General features: G+C 46.4%; 1 protein-coding gene across 10 annotated transcripts in view; it reads right to left on the bottom strand.

Moving 5' to 3' along the window:
* The window catches only part of TOX2 (TOX high mobility group box family member 2), a gene marked incomplete at its 5' end in the record, with an annotated part of 130,263 nt that overhangs the window by 42,982 nt on the left and 66,179 nt on the right, over positions 1-21,102 (bottom strand). For all 10 annotated transcript variants that reach the window (XR_014315326.1, XR_014315327.1, XR_014315328.1 and 7 more), the window contains one exon: positions 3,473-3,718. Coding sequence is in view for 6 of the 10 variants with exons in the window: in XM_082744664.1 (XP_082600790.1) it covers positions 3,473-3,718 (246 nt within the window). The remainder of the gene's footprint in view (positions 1-3,472; positions 3,719-21,102) is intronic.

Here is a 21,102-nt window from a genome sequence, read left to right as displayed (position 1 = left end):
GAGCACTTGCTGCTTTTCCAGAAGTGCAGCCTTCACCTGCCTCTTGCCTGCACCAGCATTCCTCGAGGGCCTCGTAGAGCCAGGGCTCAGAACCATGCCTGGGACCTAGGAGGCTCTTCATAAAGGTGCTGTCCAGGGGATCACCACGGTAGGTTGAAAACAGCCCCCCAACAATGTCAGGTCCTAATTCCTGGAACCTGTATTTGAGGGGAAAGTCTTCGCAGGTGTAATTAAATGAAGGTTCTTGAGATGGATGAAATATCCTGGATTAACCCTAAATGTTATCACACGTGTCCTTATGAGAAAGGCAGAAGAGACTGCACGGACAGAGAGAGGGCCAAGTGAGGTCAGAGTGATGTGGCCATGGGCTAGGATGTCAGCCACCTCTAGAAGCCAGAAGCAGCAAGGGAGGGACCCTCCCCAGAGCTTCTGGAGGAAAGTCACCCCTCCTGACACCCTAATGTGGGCCCAGCAATTCAGATTTCAACCTCTAGCCTCCAGAGCTCAGAGAGAACCGGTTTCTGGCGTTTCAAGATACCGCACTGGCAACAATTTGCTCGAGAGCTGCCGGAAGCCAATACAATCACCTGCCTGCTCTGAGCCTCCGTTTTTCCGACGGCATGATAGCCGCCTCGCTCGGTTCTCGGGAGCAGCGTGTAAACAGTTTGTAAAGTCCTCCGTCCGCACTGCACTTGACACCTAGCAGGTGGCCACACAATTCCACCATCGTCCTCGGGATGCACGTCCACACACGCACAGACGCACGCCTGCCTCCTACTGCTCAGACAAACTTGAAAAACTTGTCTCTAAGGGCGACTTGTGTCTCTTCACCAGAGAGGCCTGACAGAGGGACATGACGGACGTGTGCTTATCGAGTTTCCCATTTGGTCCAGTCGCCCTCCCCGGGATAAAACAGTTTGGCTTCTCTTTCGTTACAGAACGAGGGAATATAAAACTCAGTGAGCCCTTGACACCTGATCAATGGAAGAATGAGAGCTATCTGAATTTGTGAAGCATCTCTACCCTGAGCTAGTTTTAAAGAAATCTGGAAAATGACTGCAAAGTGCTTATTTGGACCAAGCCCAACCAAAACATACCCGAGGAGGAGTGATCAGAAGGTCATTTCTGACATACAGACCACATTCCTTGTCATTATCAGAGCTATTATAAGCAGGTGGCCCTACAAAGGTATCTGCAATCTGTTCCTTTAGGTAAATGAGACTCATGGGAAAGACATCCCTGTTTGGTTACAGTGGGAATTCACTTTCATTACCCATCATCCCATACTCTCTGCCAGGCGTTTTTCTAAGACTTGGCACATATTATCTCCAATACACTTCACTGTAGTCTTGAGGTGGGTGCAGTTAGGATCCCAACACAAGGGAATGAAGCTCCAGAGGAGGACCAGGACCCGAGGCAGGTCCATGGGACTCCAGAGCCCACACACTATCTCTCCTGCCCATCGGCACCAAAGGCCAGCAGGACCAGAACCTAGGACCACAGCCATACAGGCCCTTGTATTCCAAGCCTTCCCTGGGGCAGCCCGAGGGGTCTGCTGGCCCTTCCCTGGCTTGTGTTACCATAAGCCCCCAACAGGGACACTCTGGAGTAGTACCCTTTTGTGAACAACGAGCTGGGCAGGCAGCTAAGTCACATCTTTCTAACAAAGTGGAATTAAAACGGTACGGCTCTGGAATCTTCAGGTCTCTTAGAGAAGAGGAAGCCAAGGGCCTGCATTGTGGATGGGCCCCAGAGAAAAGTATTCGTCAAGAAATGGAGTATCGGTTTCCACTGAGCACTTTAGTCCAACCCGGAGTGTTATAAAATGTGGAGCTTGAGTTGGCTGCCTCCCTCTCCCCTCTGTCCCTCCTACTTTTTATTTCTTACCTGGATTCAAAGAAGGAAAAAATGTGATGTAGTTCACAAAAATACATAGGGGACCTCAGCTTTTTTTTTTTTTTTTTTTTTAAGCAGGGAGATTTGGTAGTAACAAGAGTAAACAGTAAGTAAAACACTGTCTAAATGGTTACAGTACACACTGTCTGAAGGCTCCAGGTATCGGCTAAAATGGGGCCACACCCGTGGCTGTGGCCCCTGAGCATGGTCTGCAGAGATAAACATGAGCCAGCCAACACCATGTAATACCGACAGGGAATCAGCTGTGCAGTCCCTCCTCCCCCACCACTGATGAGTCTGTGACCCAAGCTGACAAAATTGAAGATTGCTTCCTCCTGGACACAATGCTGGTTGGTCCAGCTATGCTCCATCATGGTCCTCCCTAGAAGATCCAAACTGTCACTTGCCAGAGATGTCAGGGAAGATGTGGGTTGCCAGCAGCCATTATGCCTGCTGTGTGGAAATGGGCATGGGATAAGGCCCTCATGATGCTACTAGGGTTTCTGGATCCAGCCATACCTGAAACCCCTCATCCACTGGATACTTCCATCTTTTTTGCTTAAGCTAGAATAAGTTGTATTCCTGTCACTTAGGAATGAACTTAAGAGTTGTGAATAGTATATAATATTATATACAAACAAAAATGACCATAGTTATTCAGGAGAAGTACTAGAATTCCCTTAAGGGGTTTTTTTTATTACACAAAAAAATGTTCCACTAATTTTCTATACTCTTGATTGTTCTAACCAGCCATTATGCTAAGAAATCATGTATCTCCTTAGCATAAGATTCAGGACCCTTATGATCCAGGTGCTGCTACCCCTTTCACCTCCCTCTCTCTCTCTCTGGCTCCAGGTCCATTCTCTCCTGCCCTCCAAAGAGAATGAACCCCATGCTGTCCCCAAGAATGATACAAGCCCTCCTGCCTCTTGCTTTTGTACATGCTATTCCTCCAACTTGGAAGTTCTTCTCCTGTCCTAGCCTGCCTGCTCATTTTCTACTTATCCTGAAACTTTAACTCAGCAATCACCCTTCTCCCTGGCAGCTTAAACAAGAAACAAGGTATAACATTTTTAAAACATTATGATTCTATTTATATGAAATGTCCAGAATAGGAAAATACCTAGAGACAGGAAGTAGATTAGTGGTTACCTAGGGCTGTGAGTTGTGGGGGGGTTATAAGATGTTCCAAAATGGACTGAGCTGATAGTCATACAATCCTGTGTAAAATCTAGGGAGTTGTCCTCTTTAAATGGGTGAACTGTACGGTTTGAGAATTACATCTCAATAAAGTCATCATAAAATAAAAATAAAGATGAGATTATACTATTACAAATAACAGTAAAACAAGTACTAACAAGACACTACAGACAGAGCTCCAGGAGTTACCTGTGTGAGGATGTAAATTACCCTCCATGCCCTCCCCTCATATTCGGCAGATCCCATGCAAACATCCAAGCCCACGCCCTGCACACAGGCAGAGGGTCCTCATCAAAACACTGGCATTCTGCTCCCCTCTCAACCCCCTTCCCTGCTGTATCCAGCAGAACCATGGGGAGGGATGTGACAGACTCACCGTGGGCAGCTGGCCAGACAGCAGGTGGCTGTCCTGGGCCAGCATGTTGGACACCATGATGGCTGGGAGGTCCATGGCCTGGTAGGAGTAGGCGGGGAGCAGTCCGTTGGGCGTGAGGCTGTGGCACAGCGAGTGGTAGCCAGCTTCGTGGTCCCCCAGGTGCAGGAGAGATGGCTCAGGGAGGTTGGGAGGTGTTATCGGGGGGATCTCATAGTCTTCGTTGCTCTCGCTCTGGCTGCTGTAGGTCTAAAACATCAAAAGGGCATGTTGTTGGGGCTCGGTGTCTTACAACTGAAGAACATGCTTAATAGCACCAATAATAGCAACAAAATGGTAACAACTTCTTGACAAAGGAAAGAAGGGATGATTCCTCTGGAAGGGAGACAGTCAAGATGGCCCCATGACTTGGTTAGATTCCTGTCCCATCTCCAGATGGGTGTGCCCTCCCACTAGAGGGTCTATATAAAAAACCTGCCCCCCTGGAGAGTGGGACCCGCTCCTATTCCCACCTTCTTCATTTTCCATCAGGTCTGGACCCCGCAGCCCACCATGAGTCCGTCTGTCTGGACCCCGCAGCCCACCATGAGTCCGTCTTCCACACCCACCCATTTTAGAGACAGGAGAATCCAGGTCCAAAAGGAAAGTAGCCCATCCATGGTTAGTCCAAGAGTGGGGAATGGACTGAAGTATCCTGATTCCCTGCCTGGTGGTCTTCCAGAGCAGTTGGACACCTTCCCCCTTGGGTCCCCTGAACACCCAGCCCACGTGGGTCCTGTCCTGATCTTTCTCGTCTTGGTAAATGCTACGAAGGCACCCCTAGAAGCACAACCTAGGAGCCATACTGGACACCTTCCTCTCCAATCCTTGTTTGTTTGCTTTCCCCACTCACTGCACTGACCAGGAAGCTCCAGCACAATGCTCAATAGAAATGGCGAGAGCAGGCAGCCTTGCTTTCTTCCTTACCTTAAAGATCTCAATGTTTTACCACTAAGTACAATATCTACCGTAGGTTCTTACAGATGTTCTGGAACAGCATGAGACATGGCTAGTTTGTCAAAAAGGTGTTCATTTTTCTTTCAATTGTGTGTGCTTTGTTGTTGTTGTTTGGCTTTTATTGGACTCCTTTTCCCCGCATCTAGGGGAAAGCTCGAGCGATTTTGCTCCTTTAATTCAGTTAACATGGTATATCACTTCACTTGGTTTTTCTAAGGTTAAAACAGCCTTGCATTTCTTGAATCAATATCTGTTGGAATTTGAATCTAATTCAATGGAAGACCCACAGCTGGTGCCTGAGGTTAAAAGAATGACCAGGAGAGGGGACCCAAGGAAGACTCAGTCCCTCCCGATCAAGGAAAACAATTTCCTTGAGCCTTTTTTTTTTTCCCCAATCAAGGAATATAAATATCTAGCATTTAGTGAGCACATAGTATGTGCCAAGTGTAAGCACTTTACAAACATTTAATGAATTAATTCTTACAACATCCCTATGAAGGAGGTTCTGTTGTTTTATGCCCATTTTATAGATAGAAAAACTAAGACCCAGAGAGGGGGATTTACTTGCCCAAAGTCACATAGTTAGAAAGAAATCTCACTCCAGTTCCCTCCCTCCTCCTCTAATTTACACTATCTGCAAAGGAAGATACATGTTCTTGTCTGTAACACAACTCCTGGGAATCTTGGTTCTTGGTAGACTCTCTTGGAGAATTAGAGAGATAATCCACACAAGGGTGAACACACTGGGGGAATTAGAGACACATCCTGGGTCATATCAGAGACACATTTGTAATTAGGGAAACACAGGAGGCCATTATAGATATGGCTAGTGTATTAGGGACACATGTCTACCTTGACATGGATGGCTCCCGGGTTCCCTGGTTGAACGTTTTTTCCTGGCTTTATTAAGATATACTTGACGTGTAATTAATCTCTAATTCTTAAAAGAATCCTGTGGGGGTTTTTTTGTTGTTTTTTTTTAAAGATTTTATTTATTTACTTGAGAGAGAGAGACAGTGAGAGAGAGCATTAACGAGGAGAAGGTCAGAGAGAGAAGCAGACTCCCCATGGAGCTGGGAGCCTGATGCGGGACTCGATCCCGGGACTCCAGGATCATGACCTGAGCCGAAGGCAGTCGTCCAACCAACTGAGCCACCCAGGCATCCCAAGAATCCTGTGTTTATCTCCAGTTGACAGATCAGAAAATCAAGATCTAGAGGCTTCATGCACGTTCAACAATAGGAGGAAACTGGGTCCAATCCACCTCTTTCTCCCATAACACAGCAATGTCTTCAAGGAGTCTCCAGGCACAAGTCCTCCATACTGAGACTCTCCACTCTGCACCCAGTACCCTCCCTTAAAATAAATACATTCTGAACACTCCATGTTTAAGAACTAGTATGTCTCTACTGGAGAACAGGGGAGGGTGGAGGTAGAAAGAAAGAGTGAGAACGAGAGAGAGAGAGAGAAAGAGCCCTTCAAACATCTTAACATGGTCATCCTAGGGAGGATGAAAATGATTTTTCAAGTTTTGATGCATTTTGGTGCACATATGTGGGTGTTAGTGTAATTTTGTCCTTAGGCTCATCTCCTCCAAGACAAAGTGCCCACAAGTCAACTGGTATAATTAGAGGGTTAAGGCTATGAGTGGTACAGGGTTTGGCGAAGATAGCTACAGGGAGGCAGGATGGAGAAGGGGACAGAGTACCCCCCCAAGTAATCAGAACTGGGTGGAGGAAAGAAAGCACGCCATGCCTCCCTCTGCTCCTCCATGCCTGGCACCTGGCTAGTAAAACCCCCACAGTGATAGGAACCCAACCACCCACCCCTTCTCACCCTCACCAAGAAAGCTGGGCAAAATTCCAGCCACATTTCACCAGAAAGCATGGTTACCAGCTGTGTGATGTCTTCATGCCTCCGGGATCCACTCTCCCTCAACTTGTTCATTTCCATGGCGGTTCTCCCCAGCCTGTCTTCTTTCCTCATTCTCCAGCACCCTCTCTACCCATTCGCCCAGTGCAGATGACCAATCACCCTCGACTTCCCAGGGAAAACAGAAAATAACCCTAGCAGCATTCTGATGCCAGAACCACAAACTTCCACATTTGGTACCAACTTGCTCTTCTTTTGATGCCAAAAAAGCCATCCCTCCTTCCTAAAGCCGATCTCCCTGTCCACGTACCCAATGACCTTCCCCCTCCCCTTCCCCCTCTGTCCAAGGACCTCGGACATCCCATGAACACTTCTTGCTCCTGGCTCTCTCGCATCCCCCTCCACTGGACCAGTCTCTTCGGCACTGAAACATGCTCACCTCTCTCCGGGCTTGCACACCCCCTCACTCCTCCCCAGCTGCCACCACCTCCTCCCCTGTCTTCCTCACCTCTCAGCCCCTCTTCTTCATCTCTCACTCACTACACAGCCCCCTGGGACTTGCCTCCTCTACCCCCAAGCCCACCCCCCCCCTTCCAGTGGCCTCCACAGCTCCAGATCCAATCAGATTGTTTCAAACCACACTTCACTCAGGGATGTTGGTCCAACTGGTTCCTTGCCTTCCTCTTGAGGACGCCCCTCCTTTAGCATCCACGGCCTCATACTGCCCACCTTCTGGCTCTCCCTTCTCCTTCTCCAATGCCAATTCCTCTTCTCTACCCACCCTTCCCTGCTGGAGGTTCTCAGCCTCAGTCCTGACTCTCCTCCTTTCCTACACCCTTCCCCTAGCTCAGTTTTAATTGCCATCTAGGAGCCACATTTCCGCCTTCAGTCTTGGTACCATCTGAGCTCCCGAGGTGCGCATCGAAACACCTCTCCTGCCCCAATATTCCCACCTGGGGTCTCACAAGCATCTCAAGGGCGGCGTGTGCAAAGCTGCAGCCACACTGCCCTACCCCACCCCTGCACCTGGGTCCCTCATCCGGTCCTCCGTGCAGCTAATAAAGACACCAACTTGGGGTTTGCCCTCGGTCACCCCTCAAATCCAGTGGAACTCCTCTGAACTATCTTTTAAATCTACCTACCTCTCTCCATTCCCACCACCGCCACCCTGGTCCAAGCCACACCATCTGCTACCTGGACAACCGCCACAGCCTCTGCCCTGCTCTTGGGCTCTTCTCCCCCCAAATCCGTCCCCTTCATGTAGCCCGAGTGGTCTCTAGAAAGATGGTCACCTCACCACGCCACTCCATACTTACCAGGCTTTCGTCGCTCCCCGCTGTCCTGAGGATAAAGTCCACAGTCTCAGACACAGCCCTGTCATCCTCAATGGCTGCCCCCCGACCCCTTCAGACCCAGTGACCTTGCCTGCCTCCAGGTCCTCGCACTGGCTGTTCCCTCTGAGGGAATGCTTAGCTCACCACGCATCCTCCCTTCATCTGGCTCATTACCATGGGTCCCGCCGCAACAGGCTGGTTTGGATGACTTTGCCGCTACTCTCTAGAGTGGGTTAGAACCCATTACACAGCCCCAGGAGGCTCTGCATTCCCCTCGGAAGCACTCACCGAACGTGTGGTTAATGAACTGCTTGCATAATTATTTGTTTAATGTTCACTGTGAGTCCTGCCAGGACAGCCCTTGTTGGTTCTGCTTCCCAGAACCTGGCACAGAGGAAGAAGCTCAGAACTAATTAGCTGAACGGATGAGTGAGCCAGGCCCCCGGGCGGACACCGTGAGCATACATCTCACTCCGGGACGGCCCTGGACATGGGCGAAATTGGTCCCTGAGGCACAGGAGTGCAGTGTGTGGTCGAGCACCGGAGCGTCTGGGTTTGAATCCTGGTTCCGCCACACACGAGGAGTGTGACTTTGGGCACACCTCTCTGCCTCTCTGCCTCCGTTTCCTCATCTGTGAGAGGCAGGCAGTACAGCAGGTGCTTCAGGGCGGCTGTAAAGAGTAAGTGAGTCAACACAGGGGGGCTGCTCAGGACACTGCCTGGTGCGGAGTCATCCCCCTCGGTGGTGGCTGTCATTGTTGCCACTGCTGCTCTTCCTCAGAGTTTCAGAGACATTAGGGAATTTCCCCAAGAACACACAGCAAGTAGACAGCAGCTCACGCACTCGTTACCCTCACCGTGAGCATTCTGAACTCCTCACACCCCAAGCCTGCGTGCCGTGGGATGATGTCTTGAGCCTGACTACCACGATGGGCTGGGGGATGACTGGCTTTAGGTGGGACTCAGCCACGGGCATCATATCATCCCAGAAAGCAGGGTCCTAGGAAGCCTCCCTCCCCCAGCTGCCCTGCCCATCCTGCGGCAAGACTCCCCTCCTCCTATTCCCCCACAGCAGCCCCGTGTTTGGGCTCCCCCCAGGCTCCCATACATCTGCAATTATTTTTGATTCTTTAATTACCTTTTATTTGTGTCCCCCACCCCCAATACCAGGCTCCAGGAGGACAGGGGTAAGACTGTCTCATCATCAACACCTAGCACAGTGCCCGGCACATAGTAGGTGCTCAGTTAGAATATGGTAAATGTACACAAGATGGGGACTGTGCCAGACTTTAGGTTTAGAGCTCCCCTAGGTGTGTCTGTACCTGTCCCTCCCGACAGATGTAAGTCCTTCAGTCACCTGTGGCTTGTGCCCCTCCACCATCACCTCCCGGGCCATCCACCCTGCCCGCCCCCTGCTCCCAGAGCAGGTGCTGGCACACAGTGCTAAATGACTACACAAGTCCATTCCTTTTGTTGAAAAACGAAAACCTCAAAACACTGGAACCAGCCCAACCAACCAGAAGCCTTTTGCAAAAATAAGCATCTGTTGCATCAAAATATTGGAATAACACAATTATGACAATCCATTTAAAGAGGTGATTAGCACACTTAAAAATAACTAAACATGCAAACACTACATGCCTCCCTCGAACGCGATCAAATCCCAAATGGAGGACACCGGAATACCGCCCACTCTGTGGCTGCTTCTCACGGAGCACCCACTGTGCGCCGGCCGCTGGAGCCGGCTTTCCCACGCACGTTCTCTGGCAAACCCACGTCAGTTCTGCAAAGAACTCATAGGACTATTCTCTCCATTTTGCAGGTGAAGAAGATGAGGCTGAGGAAGTGAAGGTGTCGCATAGTCAGAAGTCTTGGATGGGACCAAACCCAGATCTTGTGACTCTGAATCCAGCATTTTCCCCACACTGGGTCAGAGGGGTCTTCAAGATTCCTTTCTCACTCCCCCTGAGAGATGGGTTTCCCTGCCTCCACTCTTGCTATGATCTTTTCTCCCTCGGGGGCCAGAATCATCCTGTGAAAATGTCAGATCACATCACTCCTCTGCTCACCACCCTCTGGTGGACCCCTTGTCACTCAGAGTAAGAACAGAGCCCTTATAAAAATGGTCTCCTACCCATGCTGTATGGAGTGCCCCCACCCCCACGTCCATCTCCCTTACGTCCCTGACATCTCCCGCCATTCTCCCAGTTCATGCCACTCTGGTCATGATTCTGCCTCAGGGCCTTTGCACTGGCTGCTTCCACTTTCTGGAACATTCTTGTCTCAAATACACAGCTCATCCTTTGCTGCTCATGTTTACTTGAATATCCCCTTCCCAAAGAGTTCCACCCTCACTGCTCAATTTAAAATCAGCCACCAGGGGCGCCTGGATGGCTCAGTGGGTTAAAGCCTCTGCCTTCAGCTCACGTCATGATCTCAGGGTCCTGGGATGGAGCCCAGCATTGGACTCTCCCCTCAGCAGGGACCCTGCTTCCTCCTCTCTCTGCCTACCTCTCTGCCTGCTTGTGATCTCTCTCTGTGTGTCAAATAAATAAATAAAATCTTTAAAAATAAATAAATAAATAAATAATAAAAAAATAAAAGCAGCCACCAGTCAAGTTCCATTTTCTGTTTGTTTTAATCACTTTTGTGTGTTCATCACCTTCTAACGTTCTTCAGATTTCATTGTTTTATTTCCTATCTCACCCTACTAGAATGTCAGCTCCATGAAGGAGGAAGTATTCATGTTTTTTTCACCGCTGTATCCCCAGGTTCTTTAACAGTAATGAGTGCTCAGGAAGTAAATGGATGAATGAACGAAGAAATAGACGAACTTCTCACCAAATGCCAGAAGCAAAAGTAAGAAGGAAGAAAATGAACAGTCTGGCAGACTGTGAAGATTCCCCCTTCAGGGAGAAGGCTGTTCTTGGCCAGGACCCAAGGGTGGGACGAGTGACTTGAACCAGAGTTCCTCCCTCCCTAGAAGTGGTGCACGGAAAACCGTAACTGACTGTCCTTTCGGGCAAGAAGTGGAAGGAGGAAGCACTGAGGCAAATGGCGGGGCCATCACAGGCAGTTTAACGATAAGGAGGTGGGGCTCCCTCACCACACAGAGCGGGGTTAGTCGGTGGCTAGAGTCACCCACTCCTCAGCTCCTCCATTTGTGCTTCTCTTTCCAAATAACTAAGGAATGGAAATTCAGAGCAAAGCAATATGCCTGGGGTCGAAGGGGCAGGCAGAAGGACAGACTGCCATGCTCTTCATTCACCAGGAAGGGAAGGATGCTTAGGCTGAGCCCACCATGTGGCTTGCCCTTTTTGGTCCGGGAAGCCTAAGCCTTCTCCTGGAATTCCTTGGAAGAAGGGGTCTTCACGAAACATCGAACCATGAGAGACCGTGGACTCTGAGAAACAAACTGAGGGTTTTAGAGGGGAGGGGGGCGGGGGGATGGGTGAGCCGGTGATGGGTATTAAGGAGGGCGCGGACTGCACGGGAGCCCTGGGTGTTTCACGCAAACGATGAAACATGGAGCACTACATCAAAAACTAATGACGTCCTAGATGGCAACTAACATAATACATTAAAAAATAATAATTTTAAAAAAGGGACTCCTTGAGTCAGAGGAGTAAACACGGGCCAAGGGGAGGTCTCCTGGCCTTGACGGGGGGACAGAGAGGAAGGAGTCTGAGAGTATCCAGTGGGCCAGAAGACCGCTGCAGGGATAACCTTATGTTCTATGAAATTATCAGAACATACTCTTTCACTTACTACGACAAAATAAAATAACAAATGAATCAAAATTCATCCAAAGGAGGGCGCCTGGGTGGCTCAGAGGGTTAAGCCTCTGCCTTCAGCTCGGGTCATGATCTCAGGGTCCTGGGATCGAGCCCCACATCAGACTCTCTGCTCAACAGGGAGCCTGCTTCCTCCTCTCTCTCTGTCTGCCTGTCTGCCTACTTGTGATCTCTGTCTCTCAAATAAATAAATAAAATCTTAAAAAAAATTCATCCAAAGGAAGTAACACATACATACATACATATACATATCTATATATACATATACATATATATGTATTCTTTTAAATAATCCTTTCTGAAACATATACTCAAAGCTCAAACCTAGAAAATAGTTTCAGAAGGGGGTGCCTGGGTGGTTCAGTCTGTTAAGCATCTGCCTTGGCCTTAGGATATGATCTTAAGATCCTGAGATCGAGCCCTGCATCAGGCTCCCTCCTCAGTGGAGAGCCTGCTTCTCCTTCTCCCTCTGCCTGCCACTCCCTCTGTTTATGTGTGCTTTCACTCTGTCAAATAATAAAATCTTAAAAAAAAAGAAAGAAACAAAGAAAGCCAAGAAAGGCATTCTAGAAAGAGTGGTAAGCTCAGAGAAACCACTATAGCTTGTATCAATTCAAAATAACTGTCCCCCAGTAAGGTGACTACAGGACTTAATGTGACTATTCATAAGGACTCCTAAAACAGAAGAGATATAACATGGAATTATAAAATTAATAATGACCACAGCCTAAAAATCCAGAGGATTTCAGCTAGAAGCTCTGTCTTCTGTAAAGAAGGAAATTACAGATGGTGATTAGTTTTCTACACTGTAAGGGAAATTTGTTTAAATATGTTTGTTACACTTTTTTAAATTTACCGAGGTGAAATTCATGTAACATAAAGCTAACCATTTAAAAATTCACATTTGGGGGCATCTGGGTGGCTCAGATGGCTCAGTGTCTACCTTTGACTCGGGTCATGATCTCAGGGTCCTGGGATGGCGTCCCATGTCGGGCTCCCTGCTCGGCAGAGAGTCTGCTTCTCCCTCTCCCTCTGCCGCTCCCCCTGCTTGAGCTCTCTCTCTCAAATAAGTAAATAAAATCTTAAAAAAAAAAAAGATTAACTATAAACAAATAAAAATAAAAATGAACATGTCAATGGCTCTTAATACATTCACATGTTCTGCAACCACCTCTTCTGTCTAGTTCCAGAATGTTTTCATCACCCCAAAAGGAAACTTCATACACATGAAGCAGTTTCTATTCGCCCTGGACCCTCAACCCTTGGTAATCACCAATCTACATTCTGTCTCTGTGGATTTACCTATTCTGGATAGTTCCATGTAAATGGAACCACATATGTGACCTTTTGTGTCCACAATAAGTGAACCTTTTATGTTCAGTTAGCATGATGTTTTCTTTTTTTTTTTCTTTTAAGATTTTAAAAATTTATTTATTTGACAGAGATCACAGAGAGAGAGAGAGAGAGAGAGAGAGAGAGGAGGAAGCAGGCTCTCCGCCAAGCAGAGAGCCCGACGTGGGGCACAATCCCAGGACCCTGGGATCATGACCCAAGCCAAAGGCAGAGGTTTTAAACCACTGAGCCACCCAAGCACCCAGCATGATGTTTTCAAGGCTCATCCATATTGTAGGGTATATCGGCACTTCATTCCCTCTTATGGCTCAATAATATTCCATTGTATGTAAATACCACAATTTGTGTATCCATTCATCTACTGGCAGACATTTGGGCTGTTTCCAGCTTTTGGCTATTGTGACTAGTGCTGCTTTGCCTTCATATATTATTTAGAGTCCCTGTTTTCAGTTCTTTTGTGTGGATAAGGAGGAGTGAAATTGCTGGGTTTGTGGTAATTCTATATCTAACTTTGAGAAACCATCAAACTCTCTTTTGACAGTGGTGGTGCATTTTACATTCCTACCAGCAACGTATGAGGGTTTCAAATTCTTCACATCCTCACCACCAATATCCATGTTCCACTACTTTTCTTTATAGCCATCCCAAGGGGTATGAAATGGCATCTTACTGCAGTTCTGATTTATATGAACTAGTGATGACTAGTGATGACTAGTGAAGGTGAGCATCTTTTTCATGTGATTCTTGGCCAATTGCATATTTTGTTTGAAAAAATGTCTATTCAAGTCTTTTGCCCATCTTTAAATTGGATTGTCTTTTTGTTGCTGTATTAAAGAGTTCTTTACATATTCTAGATACAGACCCTTAGAAGATATGTGACTTGCAAGTATTTTTCTCCCAATCTATAGGTTGTCTTCTCACCTTTCTCACAATGTCCTTCAATATACAGAAGTATATAACTGTCATGAAGTCCAATTTATCTATTTTTTCTTCTGTTGCTCATGCTTTTGATGTCATACCTAAGGATCCACAGCCAAATCCAGTGTCATGAAGGGCTACCCCTATTTTCCTCTAAGATTGTTATGGTTTCAGCTCTGAGACTTGGGTCATGGGTCCGTTTTGACTTATGTTTTGTGTATGGCAGGAGGTGGAGTCCAACTTCATTATGTTGTTGCCCATGGCTATTCAGTTGTCTCAGTACTATTTGGTAAAGAGACTATTCTGTCCCCACTGAATGGTCTTGGCACCCTTGTCAAAAATCAGTTTGGCTAGAGATGCAGGGGTTTATTCCTAGATTCTTTTCATTCTATTCCATTGGTCTGTGTATCTGTCCTTGGGATGGTACCACACCATTCTGACGATTGCGGCTTTGTAGAAATTCAGAATTGTGTGTTGTGTAACTTTGTTGTTCTTTGGTGAGATTTTTGTGGCTATTCAGGGCTCCATGCAATTTCATACATATTTGAAAGCGATTACATATCTGTCCAAAAAGGCTGGTAGAGATTTGATAGGGAGATTGTACTCAGTTTATAGCTTGCTTGCATGATATTGGAATCTTACCAAAATTATGACTTCCAATCCAGGAACAAAGGATGTCTTTCCCATTTATTTAGGTCTTTTTTCATTTCTTTCAGCAATGTTTTTTAGTTTTCAGTGTTCAAGTCTTTCACTTGTTTGGCTAGATTTATTCCTACATATTTTCTTCTTTTGGACACTATTATATATGGAATTGCTTTTTTGGTTTCCTTTTGGGATTGTTCATTGCATTGTATATAGAAACACAATTGGTTTTTGTGTGTTGATCTTACACTTTGAAACTTTCCTGAATTCATTTATTAGCTCTTTTTGTTTATAATTGTAAGGGAAAGCAGAAATTCCACGCTGTTGGAGGAACCAAAACAAAGGAAAAGAAAATAGAATTGGATCAACCTAACAAAAATCTGAAAAGAAGAAAAGAAAATAGGAATGAACTATAAACTCGATAATAAAGAACCTTCATAAGATGACAGTAGTAATTAGATGTTACTAATCACAATAAATATGAATGATTTTAATCCCTTTATTAAAAGATAAAAGATTAATATTTTGATTAAACTACATAAATCCAACCTATGACATTTATAATAGGAATGCCCAAAATAAAATGACACAGAAGGTTAAAAATAAGCTGATACATAAGGCAAATAAAAAGCAGAAGTGGCAAAATTAATAACAAATGAGGTATAATTTAGGGCGAAATCACCGAAGGATCTAAGAGGAATACTTTAGTTGATAAGCGATAACAATCCACAAAGAACAAACGACAGATGTAAACTTTTATGTAGACTGGTTAACCACAGCAATATAAAATGTAAAAGACTGTTTAGAAGCACGAAGAAGATTCAACAAAACCATAAACACAAGGACACATGAACAGCTATCTTCAGAAACTGACAAATCCATACATAACGCAGAAGAGTTGAAAAACACAATTCACCCTCTTGATTTCTTCCGCTATTTATTGATTTTTAAAAATTTTTTAAAGATTTTTATTTATTTATTTGACAGAGATCACAAGTAGGCAGAGAGAAAGAGAGGGAAGCAGACTCCCTGCTGAGTGGAAAGCCTGATGAGGGATTCGATCCCAGAAACCTGAGATCATGACCTTGAGCCGAAGGCAGCGGCTTAACCCACTGAGCCATCCAGGCACCCTCTTCCACTATTTAAAGAACACGCATTTTTCTCAAATGTCCATGGGACACTTAAAAAACATGACCATGTACCAACTACATAGATAATCTCAAATTTTTCAAAAGGAAGAAATGGTACAGCCCACACTGAACTATCTAAATCCACAAACCTAGTTTTTAACAAGAAAAGAAGTCAGAGGAAGAAGGAGCAGGAAAGAAATGGAGGTAAGTAGAGGCTTCTAAAGCCGGGGACACTTTAAAAGCTGTCTTCTAAATAACTTTTGGGTCAAAGAGGCAATCGCAACTGAAATCACAGACAATGAGGACACTATCTGACAAAACTTGCAATAAGTAAACAATGGAAAATTTGTAACTATTGACCTAAGTAAATTTATTAGAGGGAAGAAAAACAAACAAACAAAATACTAAACTCAATACTCAACTCAAGAAGCCAGACACAGGAAGAAAATAACCCAAAAGTCAGTAGAAGAAAGAGTAATAAAACAGATAATGAATTTTAGATAAATTTAAGGAAAAGCTGGGTGTTTTTAAAAGGCTAACAAATGCAAAAACCACTGAGGGGGGGAAAAAAAAAAGACAGAATACCCAAAAGGGAATGAAAAATATATTGATTCTTTGAAAATCAATGCAAATTCCTTTGTAATACAGCATAAAGCTAATTTTCATCCATGTTTATTCTTTACAGCTTAGTTCTGTTGTTTAAATCTCCTAAAATAACATTCGTTTTCTTTTTCTGATTGATCCTTGGTCTATGAGAGTGGTAAAAAATGTCTACCATGATGGCGATTTGATCCATTTCTTCTCATATATCTGTTCATTTTTTGCTTCATCTGTCTCAGAACTATGTCGTTAAGTATGTACAAATGAACGATATCTTCTTAGGGAAGAAATTTCACGACTTGATGGTTTCCTACTTTATCCAGTTCATGCTTCCAGAAGGTTCTCAGACGGACATTTGGACTCCCCTTCCATCACCCACCCCAACGCTGCACAAGAGAAAGGGGAACCTAGAGGAGTAGAGGAGCCCCCCCCCCCCGCTTCCAGCCCAGTGAGAAAGGCCCCAGTGGCACAGCTGGTTGGGACTCAGGGTGCAGCACTAGACAGGAGGTGGCCATCTGCCTCCCCGGTGAAGCCCGGTGAGAAAGAGCTCTCAGGAGGACCCAGCTCGTGTGTCCAGGGTTGAAAGGCTCAGGAGGACGCTGGCGCGGGTAAGTCTGGGCGAGATGGGAGGCTAGCTAGAGCTGCCTGAGCTGGCAGGGCCAGGAGCGATTGAGAGAACAGAAGAGAGAGAGAGAGGATGAGGGAGAGACGAAGAACGGTCTGCACGTACGTGGTTTGGCAAGGCAAGGGTGCGCAAGCGGTCCTGGGAGCACGTGAAAGCTGCGGAAGGCAGCCAGCTGAAGGCATCTGGAAGGGTCCCACCCAAGACAGTGGCCTAAGAGGGTACGGAGGCCACGGCAGCACGAATCCCATCTGCAGGGGACCAGCGGCGGAGAGGCCATAACAGGTGAGCTGCGGCCCGGATCCCAGCTCAGGGGGCCTCATGGGAAAGAACCAGTATGGGGAAAATTTGCTAAATCAGGGGACACGGATAGTAGGACATCCGTCAGCAAGAGGCTCTGACCCTACTCCTTGAACCCCACCTCACCCTGCCCGACCTAGCGTCTCCTGCAGCAGCAGAGGAAATGGGGGTGGAAGCACAGGTGACAGATTGCGCTCATCCCCACGGCCGCCCAAGGCCACAGGCCGGGAGGAAAGAGCAAGGGATGGACCTCTGCCTTCTTGCAGAAATCCAGGCTGCTGAATAAATACCCGAGGGACAGCAACAGGACCTTGTGTTGACACAGGACTTCAGGGTTCCAGGTGCTTTTATCGATTTCCAATGTTTTTCGCAAAAAAGGCTTCCCGTTTCTTGGAATACATAATCAGGGAGTACTAGGGTTTTTTTTTTTTTTTCTTTCTTTCTTTCTTGTTTTGTTTTATTTTGTTTTGCTTTTGATCGGCAGACAGAATATTGGCCTTGGGGTTAGTCTGACCTCGGGGAATTCCAGTCCCGCCACTTACGCGCTAAGGGACCTCTGGCACTTTATCCAAACTGTCTACTTATCTGCAAAACCCCACCTGACAGCTGAGAGAATTACGCAAGGAAACAGATGTGAAAATACTCGAACAGAAAAATCAACACGACCCCTCCTCCATGCCCAGGGAGGGGGAAAAAGACGTCAGGTGGTAAAGCAGAACAAGTATTAAGTATCTTTTCCACTGTGCAGATGATGAAACTGAGTATCTTTTCCACTGTGCAGATGATGAAAATGACTTATCCAGAGTAACTCGGGTTGCATTTACGGGAACAAAGACAAGATGCTCTATCCAGAGCGAACACATTCTCTACCACGATTCGCACCCTCCCAGCACACGCATTAACCCTCATTGGCCCAGGACAGTCCTGGTTTATGCCTCTGTCCTAGGGTAATTTTTAATACCCTTTTAACTCTAAAAGGGTTTAACTCATCCTGGTCTGGACAGTAAAGGACATAGCCGCCTTACCACCCTACCATTTCCGCAAGTGAAACCCACACCCTGTGAGAACATCTCAGCGAAAAAGACTGTCCTTCAATTCAGGGTCTCCCGGCTCTGGTTTCAGAACAAGGAAGTTGTTACCTTATCCAAACCTGAGATCCCATCCACCGGAGCAGGGCACCCAGCCTTGTAACTGATTCTGTGTACAGCGATTTTATGAATTCAGTGGGGAATGCAATGCAATTTTGTCAGGCTTGTCTGTGTCCATAATGACCAAGTCAAATTAATCATCTTGGATAATACCCCTGTGTCCCCCGTCCCAGAGATGTATAATAGAATCTTTCTGATTCATGTCTCGCAGTACATCAGAGCTGGAGTATCGCCGCACTTCTGGAAATCAGTACAATTATGCCTTCTTGCTGGGCCATCATTCCCCACCCCACCCCCCACTCAAAATGCTTCTTAAAAATATATAAACAAACAAACAAATAAAAGCTCATACCGTATATAAACAAAATGCAAATGAAGAAGCCATATAGTTAGTTAAATGTGGATTCTGGAGGGAGGGGAGGAACTCAACATCCTTTGAAGCCTTTATTTACAGGCAACAGTCGGGGAGGAGGGAAGGGTAGACACACCCTGTTGGTGGTCTTGACCTTGAAAACCCTAGATCAGAGCAGCCAGAGGCATCACAAAGGGACCAGGGCCGTCAGTTACATTACTGTACCTGGGAACAAACATGATGGTTATCCCTGTGTGTTTCAGTTTGGGAAATTCTCTGTCACTCTAAGGTTCCCGTAGCTTTCTGAACTGATAACCAGTCAGGGTATCAGGGTATCAGGGTGGGACCTGGGGGCTGGGTGATGTTTCTGGAAAAACTGAGCCAGGAGTGGTAGAGTTCCCTTCTCCTTTAAGAGGAAACAATCTCAACAAGTAGGCAAGCTGAGGATAACTTGGGGCCACAGCACCCCAGGGAGAGGGGCCGGCCTGAGCACTGGGTTCCATCCCATCTTACAGACAAGGAAGTTCACTTTCCCAATAAGTGGTAGAGTTGTGTTTATTTTGATAATGTGTTTCTTGTAACCATATATCCAACTGCCTTACAGATCCAATCGCATATCCAACACCTTCGCTTGGGTATCCTAGAGGAGAGGTCAGCAAACTTTTTCTGCAAAGATAATAAATCTTTTTGGCTGGTGGGTCATACAGTCTCTGTCCCTATTCAGTTCTGTTGCTGTAGCATGGAAGTAGCGGCAGACAACATTTAAACAAACAAATACAGCTGTGTCCCAATAAAACTTTATTTACAAACAATCAGTGGAGGACCAGCTGTGGCCTATGGGCCATGGTTTGCTGAGCCCTGTCCTAGACGTGGGTTTTCTTCCCAAACTTCTTCCATCTAACACACAGTATCTGTGACTTAAAAAAAAAAAAAAATTTGCCTATTCCCTTCACCGGAATGTAAATTCTGCTGTTTGGTCACTGATTAGCCCAAGACCAGAAAGAGTGCCTTGCCCACAGAAGGCCCTCAATAAACATTGGCTGAATGAAACAATGCATGAATGAATGAGAATCCAGGGACTGGACTGCTGCGCTCAAGAAAGTATTTCTAGCACCTAGAACGTTGCCTGATACAAGGTAGCTACTCAGTAAATATTTTTCTGAATGAATGAACGCATGAATGAATTCACTGATGATCTGCTGTTATATATGCAGGGCTGGGCTCTTCGCCACCTTCCCTGTAAACTCGAAGAAATCAGCAAACGCCTGAAGTGGGCTTCCCCTTAGAAACGCTTCCCAGAATGAAATAATTCTCACCTCACCCCTAAGGGTCTCCTGGTTCTCTGTTCTCACCTTGGAATCATCTGGCTATGAAGGTGCCAGAGTCCCAGCTCTGTCCCGGATAGACTGTGTGACCTTGGGAAAGTCACTGCCCCCATTTTAGCCCCAAGCAACACCACGTGAAAAGAGGGAGTTGGACCAAGGGATTTTTAAACCCAAATTTAATCCATGTATGTGCCACTAGTTTGCAGGTACACAGGCGGACATGAGGCAGTACTAATTTAAAAGCATTTTAAAATGATGAGTAGGCTCTCCAGTTGTTTCCGTGTTAAAATAGCTTCTGGGGAGAAAAAGAAATCTATTTGCAGTCAGTCTTTTTTTCTATCTCCACCTTTTAAAAACTGTAGAAGTGCCATCATCTAAAAATGTGCCAAGCCAGCTGCCTGGGTATGAATGCGCCCAAGTCCTCAGAGACTGGCCTTTGTGAGTTCTCTGAGGTCCTGTGACAATACAGCTAAGCAGGCAAGTCCCCCAGTTCATGCTGCTCCAGGGACACTGCCCAGCTCAGACCCTTCCGAGGCCTACTGCCTTCAGAGTAGGGTCCCAGCACCTGTCTGGTTCATGACACCTCCTGGACCAGATCCTGCAATATCATCTGACACCTGGCACTGTGATCCAGACCCCTGATATCACCAGGCCCCTGGATATGCTAGACACTCTTCTTGGGCCACTGTGCCCTCAGGAGACATCTGCTCATGCTCAGGATTACCACAACACCCTTGTGCCTTCCAGGTGGTAGAACCAAGGAATAGGCCTGGCATTCTAAGTTTACTCTGGGAAGAATGGAGCAAAGCCTCCTCCTACAGCCTGGACCCCATGCTCCTGTTAATATGCCCCAAAGCCCCAATAGGAAACTGCAACCCAGAGCTCATCCATTCCCCTAAGGCTTACTGAGTGACCTCTGGAAGGCAAGGTTGTGTAGTCCTGCTTCTCTGTACTTTTGTTCAAATAATAATAATAGCAAGGATTTGTATAGTGTTTACAACGTGCTAAATGTATCCCTGTTCTTTGGACTTTTCACATATGAATTTATTAGTCTTTGCAGCAACTCTATGAGTTACAATAACTCCACAAGGCAGGTGCCATTATTCCATCCATTTCACAGAGGAAGAAACAGAAGCCCTGTGATGTGAAATTCGATGGAAGTCATGCAGCTAGGAAGGGAGAGAGCCAGGTTCCAACTCGGAAGTCATGCTCAAGAGATCTGACTCCCCGCAACCACTCATGAGCTT

Source organism: Mustela nivalis, assembly GCF_964662115.1.
Source record: "Mustela nivalis genome assembly, chromosome: 8".
NCBI classification, from domain to species: Eukaryota; Metazoa; Chordata; class Mammalia; order Carnivora; family Mustelidae; genus Mustela; species Mustela nivalis.
This window is presented reverse-complemented; position numbering and strand designations above follow the sequence as displayed.